Genomic DNA, 12,249 nt, shown 5'->3' with positions numbered 1-12,249 from the left:
GGGTACAATGCAATGGCTATTACTGAATCCTTGCAATCGCTGAGACCTGGTTACAGGCTGGGCATAACTAGGAACTGGTTAACGCAAGTTATAAATTCTTTGAAAGGACAGTGAAATTAATAATTTTAAGGAACGGCAAAATTAATAAAATAACCTATTACAACATGAGAAAAGTCAGCAAGTGGTAGAAACTCTCTGGGTAGATTTGGAATAGAAAAAAATGCAAGCCTTGGGTGGGAGTAAGTAAAAACCCCCAAAGCGTAATTACACCAGGGATAAACGGACTAAAATGATGAGGCCAGGTTGTATTGACCAGTTGTGCATTTTCTTTAGTATGAAAGATTAAGGGGTGATCACAGTGAGGTATTTAAAGTGATTAAATCAGTTGATAATGTAGATAAAGAGAAACTATTTCTTCTGGTGGGAGAGACCAGAACAAGGGGGCAGTAGCTTAAAATTAGAGCTAGGCAGTGATTTCAGGAAGAACCTTTTCCCACAAACGGCAGAGGTTGGGGAATAACTCACTTCCTGATTCCCCAAAGCCTGTCTGCCATTTACAAATGGGGATTATTATGTAATACTTTCCACTTGCCTGGATGAATGCAGAAATACTTAATAAACCTCAGACTTGCCAAGACAGAGCAGTTCGCTAAATTAGCACCGTAAGCTGATGACCTGAAACATTCACTCCCTCCAACATCGATAGATGGTGCCAGCAGTGAGTACCATGTACTGGATGCACCACAGTAACTCGACAAGCCTCCTTCAGCAGCACCTTATAAACCTGTGACACCCACCACTTAGAAGGACAATGGCAGACACATGGGAATACCACCACCTCCAAGTCATACACCATCCCAGACCTGGAACAATATTGTCATTTACTGGGTCAACAGCCCAGAACAGCACTGTGGGTGCACATGAACTGCATTGTAAATATACCAGAGCTTAAAGTACTAAAAGTATGAGGCCAGAATGTATAGACAAGTGGCTCACCAGCACCTTCTCAAGAAGAATTAGGTATGGGCAATAAATACTAGCTTTGTCAGTGAAACTCATAAATGAATGAAAGAAAAATTAGTGGGAATCCTGAACTCTCTCCCACAAGAAGTTGTTGAGACTAGGCCAATTTACATTTTTAAATCTGAAATTGATGTATTTTACTTAAGTAGGAAGAATTAGGTAATATTCGGAAGAATTAGGAATTAGGAAGAATAAAGTACCAGGTGGGTAGGTGAGTTGAAATACACATCAGCCATGATCAAATTGGTGGAACAGGCTTGAAGCAATGAATAACATTTTGGCTCCAAGTTCCGAAGCTGATGACCTATTTTTAATTTTATTTCAACTGGGGGTGATTTCACTGAATGGTGCAGAACTAACAGTGTACAAAATAGCAAAACGCACTAAAGGAAAGAATTGTAATGGGCTGGTGCTTGCTGTTTGGTTCAATCATCTTTCGCAACATTGCACTGTGAGGAGGAGCCTATCCACTGAGCAATGAAGATATAAAAATTATTCCGAAGTCTTTGTCTAAGACCTTGAAAAATGTCCAGTAAATTAGTTTTTTAAAAAAACTTTGTCTAAAGCATCGAATGGTGCTTCCTGCTGCTGATTTGCGCATTGAGCAGTAATCCCTGAAAACCCATGCTGCAATGTTAAATACACTTTAAGAATAGATAGTGTTAGCCCTGTGGAATAAACTGGAAAGAAATGCTGGAAACCCATTCCTCCACTGCTGCAGATCCATAAGCAGAACCGGGTTCAAACTTTCTCTATTTTATTCACCACCATGTTGTTTTCACCAGTTGTTTCATTTTCATTAAAATAGTAGCGTTTGCTGCAACTACTTTTGAACCTGCAATACAATGCAAAAGGCACTGCTGTAAGGAATGCACACGAACTGAAGCTTTCCCCGTCGCATTTCAATGAGGAGATACAGTCACTTTATTGCTCCCAGATTAGCTTTATTTCAGGAATTCAAAAATGTTCAGTGTCAGTCAGTAGGACAATAGAGTGCATTAGTACATTACTGTTATTTTCAGAATTTCGAATCAATTGACTTATCCATTAACAAAACCACTTATTTTGACCTTTGCGATGTTTTTTTTATACTTTTCCAATTCAATCAAATCAAATCCAATTCAGAGTCTCAACAAGTTGAGACATTTCAGATCCAGGCTGACAAGACAGGGCAAGCGACCAAACCAACCTGTCCTGGGCCCGATCTACATGAGCCAAGCTGATTGGAGAAGGGGGAGGTTCCTCCTCCAAGACTTGGGCTCATTTGCATCTTAGCCAAAAGGGGACCTTTGCGATGTTGCCTGCCTCTAGCCCTACCTCACTCTGTCACCCAATGCAGAATTTGGTTTCTATAATAAACTTTTCCAATGCCGTCCCTCCAGTTTCCTACCCTGCATGTACCCGCCATAAACTCCAAATCATCTCAAGCTCTGCTGTATGCATTCTGTTCTGATCTACACCTCATCTGTCCATAGCCTTTCCTCCTTATTGAGATATATTGGCTCTTTGTCCTATAATAGATCAAAGTTAATATTCTCAACCTTGTTTGTAAATCTCTCCACAGCTTCTCTTATCTCTGCAATCTCCTCCAACACAATGTATCCTCTCACCATCTCTGGTTATCCAAGCTTAACCTCCCCTCACACCTCACACACTCTCTCCTCAAAACACTCCCACCTCTCGGTCTCTCTCTCCCCATATTTAGAACACATCTCTTCTCCTCAGTCTTTCCATCACTTTATCATCCTCTGGTGAAGAATGGATACTTGGATCTTTTGTCTCTGTGAAGCACCTTAGGACGCTTTCAACATTAAAGCATTGAACATTGTTGTTTAGAGCAGAAAATTATTAAGGAAGACTGAATCATAAAGACTTACCCTTTCATTTACCCCTTCACACTTACCCCTTAATTTTCTGCATCTGGTCAATGGTGTCTGGGAGAGCGATATTGACGGTTTCAGGCAGGAACAAAACAAGAGCTGCTGAAAACACTGCCAAACTCCCCATCAGAATATAAGGCAGAAACTCATAATAATCGCCTGTGAAAATATGAAGAATACAATGTAAGGTGAACACCAGCATATCAACATAAGCCACACAACTAACACCAACCTTGTAGTCAATAACCACCTTTTAATGTATTTTCAATGTAGGTACATTCAAATAAAAGTGGGAATTTTTTTGTATATTTCTATTTTTGAGGTATTAAAATCAAACTCATATCAGATCAGCCATGATCTTATTGAATGGTGGAGCAGGCTTGGGGGCCAGATGGCCTACTCCTGCTCCTATTTCTTATGTTCTTATATCATATATGAGGCGTGGGGCGGCATGGTGGCACAGTGGTTAGCACTGCTGCCTCACAATGCCAGGGACCCGGGTTCAATTCCTGGCTTGGGTCACTGTCTGTGTGGAGTCTGCACATTCTCCCCGTGTCTGCATGGGTTTCCTCTGGGTGCTCCGGTTTCCTCCCACAGTCCAAAGATATGCAGGTTAGGTTGATTGGCCATGCTAAATTGACCCTGGCGTCAGGGGGATTAGCGGGGTAAATATGTGGGGTTAAGGGAGTGGGGCCTGGGTGGGATTGTGGTCAGAGCAGGTTCGATGGGCCGAATAGCCTCCTTCTGCACTGCAGGGATTCTATGATTCTATATTATTCTGTGATGCAGTCCATCACGGTACAAATGCTGGTTTCAGTGTTTGCGACTGAGCAAATGCAGTCATGTTCTTGTTTTTGATTTCATTCGAGATTATGAATGAAGGATTTGCCACTCCTGACTTCAGCGTGTAACCAATTACCAATCGACATCAAAATGCCATTACCCATTTCAGCTTCAAGAAGATGGTCTCTGCACCTGTACAAAACTTTAGAATAATGGGACCTTGCTCGTCTCAGACATCCCCAATTCTGATCCACCTTCTGTCATCCTTTTCTTAATGTGCTCTTGCTTTGTCACTGCGTGCAAAATGCTTGCCTTTTGACTCTTTAAGCTATGGTGGCCTTTGCTTTGCTATAGCTACTGTGCATTTTTCTCTTGTCCAGTGGCAGACAATTGGTGGCACAGTGGTTCACACTGCTGCCTCACAGCACCTGTGATCCGGGTTCAATTCCGGCTTTGGGTAACTCTCTGTGTGGAGTTTGCACATTCTACCTATGTCAGCGTGGGTTTCCTCCATGTGCTCTGGTTTCCTCCCACACTCCAAAGATGTGCAGGTTAGGTTGATTGGCCATGCTAAATTGCCCCTTAGTGTCGGGGGTTTAGCAGGGTAAATACGTGGGGATACGGGGATAGGATCTGGATGGGATTGTTGTTGGTGCAGGTTCAAATCACTGAATGGCCTCTTTCTGCATTGTAGGAATTCCATGATTCTATAATTCTAATCATTTAGCATCTGGATCGCCTGGAATTTATCCAGCCTGGCTAATTATCTGTCCCGACCCCCATTCCTTGCCATTGCAACAACTGTGAATGGAGACCATGTGAGTATGTGGAAGCCCTGTGGGTCAGGTTTCTGCTGGGCCAATAACAATGGAGGCCAAATTGTCTGTTGCATAAACATGAATAAAACATTCAGATCACTGTAACATAAACAAAATTTCAGAAAATGTAGACCCAGTGTCAGTGTGCACTGTTGTGCAACTGCAGAAATTGCGACATATTGTTACGGTAAGATTTACGGAGCGCCTTTCACAACTTCAGAATGTCCAAAGGCACTTTACAGCCAATGCAGTCGCTATTGGTTGCCAAATTGCACACAGAAAACTGCCACAGTCAGCACTGGGATAATGGCCAGATGATCAATCGGGCAGAATCTTACTGGCACGTCCGCCCAAGGTTCGTACCATCCGCCCGAGGCCAATGGAGAATGCCATTCTCCAAGCCTCGCCCGCCCCCGGGATCAGGGTTGGCGTGCCAGTAAAATTCCATGTCCAGTCGAGGTGGGGTGCCTTTCTGGCCAGTGGATGGGGCCAATGCAGCCTTTAAAAGCTGGCACAAGTGTCTGGAGTGGAACTGTAAACCTATACCCTTCTGACTGAGAAGTGCAAGTACCACCACTAACATTGATAAAGTCACAGAACACTCGAATCTGAGAAACCTTGGCATGTGTAAAAATTCAGGACAGATAAAAGAAAGATGCACTCAATTGAATCTGAGGATCATATGAAAGAATGCCAGAAATGATGACGAAAAGACTATGCCAATGATTTGGGAATGCCCTGTGGGTATTAGAATAGTGTCAAAAAATTATTTTATTCTACCTATACATAGAATTTAAACTGTTACCTTACCAAGGAAAAAAAAGTAAGGCGAAATGATGCTGCCCAGCCTGGAGGCCGTCAAACTCACTCCGACACCTGTGTTTCTTACCACAGTTGGGTAGAGTTCAGCAGTATACGCGTAAATTATGGCAAAGGCACATGTGTTCGCTAATTTTCCAACCATCACCAGCACTGTAGCAAGAATTGAAAGATCTAGAAAATGGAAAAGCAACAATAAAACTTGTGAAAGTTGCATAGTTTACACGTGCCTGCTTATATTTCTTTTATTCATTTGTGGGACATGGGCGTCACTGGCTGGCCAGCATTTATTGCCCATCCCTAGTTGCCCGAGGGTAGTTGAGAGTCAACCACATTGCTGTGACTCTGGAGTCAAATGTACTCCAGACCAGGAAAGGACGGCAGACTTCCTTCCCTAAAGTTCCCTAAAGTGAACCAGATGGATTTTTCTGACAATGGTTTCGTGGTCATCAGTAGATTCTTAATTCCAGATATTTTTAATTGAATTCGAATTCCGCCATCTGCCGTGACGGGATTTGAACCTGGGTCCCCAGAACATTAGCTGAGTTTCTGGATTAATAGTCCAGCGATAATACCACCAGGTCATTACCTCCCCTATAATCCTGTCAAATACACAGGCTAATTTTCTAAATACATGCTTCTGGTATGAAGCATCACCTTACTAGGAAAAAATATTGGGAATTCATGCTGGTGTTCCCCATCCATTAACATGAATGAATGGAAAAGCAAGCACCCACAATTTCCTGATATATGTTGCTGATGGAAGAGCTTATGAACTGGCTTTCCAAAGGGAATTGGACACACACCTGATAATTGAAGGAATTGCAGGGTTATGGAAAAGGGTACGGGGACTGGGACTAAGATAACTGCTCTTGCAGAGAGCCAGCCAGCTCAGAGTTGATGAGCTGAACGGCCTCCTTCTGCCCTGTGACCATTCTATGATTCTATGAGAGTGGGTCAATACACCTAACCAGCATGTCTTTCAGACTGTGGGAGGAAACTGGAACACCCAGAGGAAACCCACTCAGACACAGGGAGAATGTGCCATCTCCACACAGACAGTGACCCAAGCTGGGAATTGAACCCAGGTCCCTGGAGCTGTGAGGCAGCAGTGCTAACCACTGTGCCACCATGCTGCCCACGGGGCAAATTCAGAAAAAATGTTCCAGATTGGTGGGGGAATCCAGAACTAGGGTCATAGTTTGAGAATAAGAGGTAAACCTTTTAGGACTGACGTGAGGAGAAATTTCTTCACCCAGAGAGTGGTGAATCTGTGGAATTCATTATCACAGAAAGTAGTTGAGGCTGAAATATTGTATGATTTCAAGAAGAAATTAGGTACAGCTCTTGGGGCTAAAATAATCAAGGGATATGGGGGGGAGGGAGGGATCCCAGTATGGAACTTGATGATCAGCCATGATCATAATGAATGGTGGAGCAGGCTCGAAGGGTCGAATAGCCTACTCCTGCTTCTATTTTCTATGTCTATGTATTAAAACACATGCTGCGTCTATTTACTGGTGTGAGCCAATAGCACAGGCAGCATTGGAAGAGTTGTAGATATATCAATGAATTTGTACAGGGTAGACAAAATGCACAACAGAATAAACTCCATATTCTAAAAGCATGTTACAATTGCAGGATGAATATCAGCTACTTCACATGGGTCTACTTTAGCCTTCAGATAATGGTCAGAGCATGAACGAGTCCTAATGATGTTGCAGGATCCCAATTTTCATTTAAAGTAGACCTAGGCTGGAATTCTCCCATCCCTTCCGCCACTGGAATTTTAGCGGGCGGGTTGCGGACAACACCATTGACTGTTGGATGGGAATTTCTGGCTTTTCGACCAGCGCGGCTGGAGAATCCTGCTCCTAATGTTTGACTGCTGTGGCGACCAAAATGGTTGGCCCTTGTGCACAACATAATGTCATTGCCCACCATTTTTGAGATGCTACAGAGCTGAAAGTGTGGCCCTATAACTCATTTTTACAACATTGCTAAGAACAGTGAAGCTGTGATGGGTGAGAAAGGGTGCAGGGGTTCTTTATTATTTTGCAAACTAGTGTGTGGTTGAAGGTGTACTGTCAAACCTTTTGTGAGATTTCATCACCTATATATTTCAATTTATCAAGGAACACTGGTTTAAAATGTTTGTTCACAAAAAGAAGGCTGGGTTCATCCCAGATGCACTGTAAAAATTTACTTGAAGGTATGAGCTGGACGAAGAACAGGACAACCCCACCAAGAAACAGTGTGCCCGAGAGGGTGAACTTGCGGGGAAACCTCTGGAGAAAAATCCAAGCTGCTATGTTGGCCGGAATCTCGATGGCAGCAGAGTAGAAACAATTCAAGTAGTCATCACCATGGAGATTGGGTGTGTTCAAAGACAGACCATAATATCCAACTGCTAAAATCAACCTGCAACACAAAATTGTGAATTCCTCTTGTAAAATTCTTCTTACGAATTACTCCTGACTTACTGCAGTTTTCTTTTGCTGGATTATCTCTTTTCACTTATCTATGATAGCGTCATCTAATAGAAATTGCAGACTACTCACATGTATTGCTATTGTGACACTGTTTCAGCTACATCGACTAATGTTAGTAGAAAATTTCTCATTACACTAGCACAGTTAAATAAACTGTGATTTAATGCAATGGAATCAAATGAATAAAACCTGGGGAGCTGAAATAGAAAGGTATCTGGGCCTCATGGTTGTTTCTACAGAAAATACACTTGTACATATCGTCAGACTCAGAAACATCCAAAAGCCACTGCTGATGTTGCCAATTTAAGTTTGAATGACAGTGAGACTCCAGCTTCAAGGGCCAACTGGGATATTGTAACATGTATGGCTGGATCAGAGCAATATAATGAAGCAATTGCTTCGTCCACTTTTCCTCTGAGTCCCATGCTGTCATGAGGTGCAAAGGGATCAGTTCACCAGGGATTGAAGATAAAGGACATCACAATCAGCATGTGAATTTACAAAACATTTTGTAAAGATGAATACAGCCCTTAAAAGCCTCACTTTGAAAAAAACACCATGCAATTAAAACATAGACTTGAATAAATGATTAGGACCAAGGATGCTGCTAAGTAAAATTTGTTAAATTAGATTTTAGGACTCAGGTTAGGGTGGCACAGTGGTTAGCCGGGTTTGATTCTGGCCTTGGGTGACTGTCTGTATGGAGTTTGCATGTTCTCCCATATCTGTGTGGGTTTCCTCCGGGTGCTCCAGTTTCCTCCCATAGCCCTAAAATGTGCAGGTTAGGTGGATTGGCCATGCTAAATTGTGCCTTTGGTATCAGGGGTATTAGCAGGGTAAATGTGCGCGGTTGCGGGGATAGGGCCTGGGTGAGATTGTTGTCGGTGCAGGCTCGATGGGCCAAATGGCCTCCTTCTGCACTGTATGAATTCTATGGTTCTTATTTATGTTGAGATTTTGCATTTGTCTGTGAAAACCAAAGTCCAAGTCTTTTACATATGACATACAGAAAGTAATCAAAATGTGGGTATATATTGAATGGGGCCCTAACTTACCATGGTTAAAACTGTAGCAAACTGAATATTCCATCATTTGAATTAGAGGAAAGAAACATAAAATTCACATGTTTTGTAGTAGTGGATTTAGAAACTTTCCAAAGAGGGAGTGAGCACTAATGCTGTAAAATTCATTTTCTAGGTGCAGTGTGGGAACTTCCCAAACCAGGAAATTATAATTCCTGAATTGTTTTAGTGTATTTTTCAACGTTTGGTTGTCCATTGTGTAATTTAGGATGATTTTGTATATATGTTAAGTATTAAAATTAAAATAAATCTTATGTGGCACAATTTGGGCATAACAGCAAGCCTAAATGTATTCAGGTACCACAGTTGAATGAGTCTACAATGCATGCAGTAATGTTCTGAGATAATGTTGACATCATATGGTGAAAGTTTTCCAGCTCAAAGTCTTCATTTCTGGTTTGTTAAGTTGATTATTTAATTATTGCAATGTATTCCAATCTGACATCTTGAATGGCATCAGTGGTAAATTATCATGCGGTATACAAACAATACTGTTTTGACTGATCAGTTGTAATACGGACAATTTAGTAACATGAATAATTCACATCAAGCAACTCAGAAAAAAGATTAACCAAAGGAAGTAAACAAGGGCCAAGAACAAGGTATGGAAAGTGGAGCTGTAGACTTGAGATTTGTACCTGCCAGTCACTGCACATGCTGGATGATTGTCCTCAGAGCCTGCACATAACTATAATGTGTCACAAACACTTTTTATTTCAGACAAGTGTCAATGAGTTTTGAATCCTACAACGTAAAGTTGGAGACGTCTTTCTTTGAAGCTTCCATTGGGATGGGGACACCTTTTCACCCACTTCCCATTCCTCCAGTTACTCCAAGCTCGATGAATCACTCGGTGCCATATGCACACTATCAGTAACAGATCCTATCTGATGGAATTCCATGACTGGGTGGTTATCTATGGGGTGAGAATGTTGGGGCAGGGATAGATGTGGAGGAAGGAATTAGCCAAAAATGTGGCTTGGGTTTTTTAAATGTGATTTGGACATTGCTGGCTAGCTCAGCATTTATTGCCCATCCCTAGTTGTTCTTGGGAAGGTGGTGGTGAGGTGACACCTTCTTGAACCTTTGCAGGCCTTGTTGTGTAGGTACACCCACAGTGCTGTTAGGAAGCGTGTTCCAGGATTTTGACATTTTGACTCAGTGACAGTGAACAAATGACGGTATAGTTACAAGTCAGGATGGTGCGTGGCTTGGCGGGAAACTTGCAGTGGTGGTGTTTTCATGAAATGACTGCCCTTATCCTTCAAGTTGGTAGAGGTGGTGGGTTTTGAAGCTGATTTCGACAGAGTCTTGGTGAGTTGCTGCACTGCATCTTGTAGATGGTACACGCTGCTGTGCATTCATGGTGGAGGGAGTGAATGTTTAAGGTGCTGGATAGGATGCCACTCAAGCAGGATGCTTTGTCTTGGATGGTGTCACGCTTCTTGAACATTGTTGGAGCTACATTCATCTTGACAGTATTCCATCCTGACCTGCATCTTGGGGGACAGGCTTTGGGAAGTCAGGAGGTGAATTACTTATTCCCAACTCACACCTATTCTTGTAGTCGCAGTATTTATGTGGCTGCTCCAGTTCAATTTCTGGTCAATGATGACCCCCAGGATGTTGATAGTGGGGGATTCAGCATTGGTAATGCCATTGAATGTAAAGGAGAGATGATTAGATTTTCTCTTCTTGGAGATGGTCATTGCCTGGCACTTCTGTGGCATGAATGTTACGTGCCACATATCAGCCCAAGCGGAATGTTGTCCAGATCTTCCTGCATAAGGACGCAGGCTGCTTAGTATCAGAGGAGTAGCGAATGGTGCTGAACATGATGCAATCATCAGCAAACATCCACATTTCTGATCTTATGATGGAGGAAAGGTCAATGATGAAGCAGCTGAAGATAGTGGGGTCTAGAACACTACCCTGGGGGACTCTTGTAGCAATGTTCTGGGACTGAGATGATTGACCTTCAAGAATCACAAACATTTTCTCTAGTGTTAAGTATGACTCCAACCAGTGGAGAGATTTCCTCCTGATTCCCATTGAGTCCAGTTTTGCTAGGGCTCCTTGATGCCACATTTGGTCAATTGTTGCTGCACAGTGGCATAGTGGTTAGCACTGCTGCTTCACAATGCCATGGACCCGGTTCAATTCCGACCTTGGGTCACTGTCTGTGTGGAGTTTGCACATTCTCCCCGTGTCTGCGTGGGTTTCCTCCGGGTGTGCCGGTTTCTCCCCACACTCCAAAGATGTGTGGGTTAGGTTGATTGGCCATGCTAAATTGCCCTTAGTGTTGTAGTTTCACATAGTTGGCATCTCATTCTTAAGTATGTCTGGTGCTGCACTCAAGCACTCCTCATTAAACCTGAGTTAATCTCCTCGCTTGATGTAATGGTAGATTGAAGGATATGCCAGATTACATGAGGTTGTAGACATTTTTTTAAGTTTTAAAGTTTAAGTTTATTTATTAGTGTCACAAGTAGACTTACATTAACACTGCAATGAAGTTACTGCGAAAATCCCCTAGTCGCCACACTCAGGCACCTGTTTGTGTACACAGAGGGAGAATTTAGCATGGCCAATGCACCTAACCAGCATGTCTTTTGGACTGTGGGAGGAAACTGGAGCACCCGGAGGAAACCCACGCAGACATGGGGAGAACATGCAGACTCTGCACAGATAGTCACCTAAGCCGGGAATCGAACCTGGGTCCCTGGCACTGTGAGGCAGCAGTGCTAACCACTGTGCCACCGTGTCAACCCATTGTGGTTGATTGTGGTAGAATACAGTTCTGCTGCTGCCGATGATCCACAGCACCTCATGGATGCCCAGTTTTGAGCTGCGGGATCTGTTCTGATTCTATCCCATTTAGTACAGTAGTAGTACCACACAACATGATGGAAGATATCCTCTGTGTGAAGATGGCAATTTCTCTCCACAGGATTGTGTGTGGTCACCTATACTGTTATGGACAGATTAATCTGTGACCGGTATTTTTTTTAATGCATTCATGGGGTGTGGGCATCGCTGACTGGCCAGCATTTATTGCCCATCCCTACTTGCCCTTGGTGAGCAGTTGAGAGTCAACCACATTGCTGTGGCTCTGGAGTCACAGGTAGGCCAGACCAGGTAAGCATGGCAGATTTCCTTCCCTAAAGAACATTAGTGAACCAGATGGGTTTTTCTGACAATCGACAATGGTTTCTTGGTCATCAATAGATCCTTAATTCCAGATATCTTTTATTGATCTCAAATTCCACCAACTGCCGTGGCGGGATTTGAACCCGGGTCCCCAGAACATTAGCTGAGTTTCTGGATTAATAATCTAACGATAATACCACGA

At 42.9% G+C, this 12,249-nt stretch overlaps 1 protein-coding gene across 1 annotated transcript in view; it reads right to left on the bottom strand.

Annotated features, from left to right (window-relative positions):
- Positions 1-1,764: 1,764 nt before the first annotated feature.
- LOC144505470 (organic cation/carnitine transporter 2-like) overlaps positions 1,765-12,249 on the bottom strand; it is a 93,140-nt gene continuing 82,655 nt past the window's right edge. Inside the window, exons 7-10 of the mRNA XM_078231581.1 lie at positions 7,530-7,744; positions 5,315-5,497; positions 2,927-3,062; positions 1,765-1,858 (exon numbers count right to left, since the gene is read on the bottom strand). Of these exons, the coding sequence (XP_078087707.1) occupies positions 1,765-1,858; positions 2,927-3,062; positions 5,315-5,497; positions 7,530-7,744 (628 nt within the window). The remainder of the gene's footprint in view (positions 1,859-2,926; positions 3,063-5,314; positions 5,498-7,529; positions 7,745-12,249) is intronic.

Source organism: Mustelus asterias, chromosome 16 (genome assembly GCF_964213995.1).
Source record: "Mustelus asterias chromosome 16, sMusAst1.hap1.1, whole genome shotgun sequence".
Taxonomy (NCBI): Eukaryota; Metazoa; Chordata; class Chondrichthyes; order Carcharhiniformes; family Triakidae; genus Mustelus; species Mustelus asterias.
The sequence above is the reverse complement of the archived record's forward strand: the minus strand, read 5'-3'. Positions and strand labels throughout refer to the sequence as shown.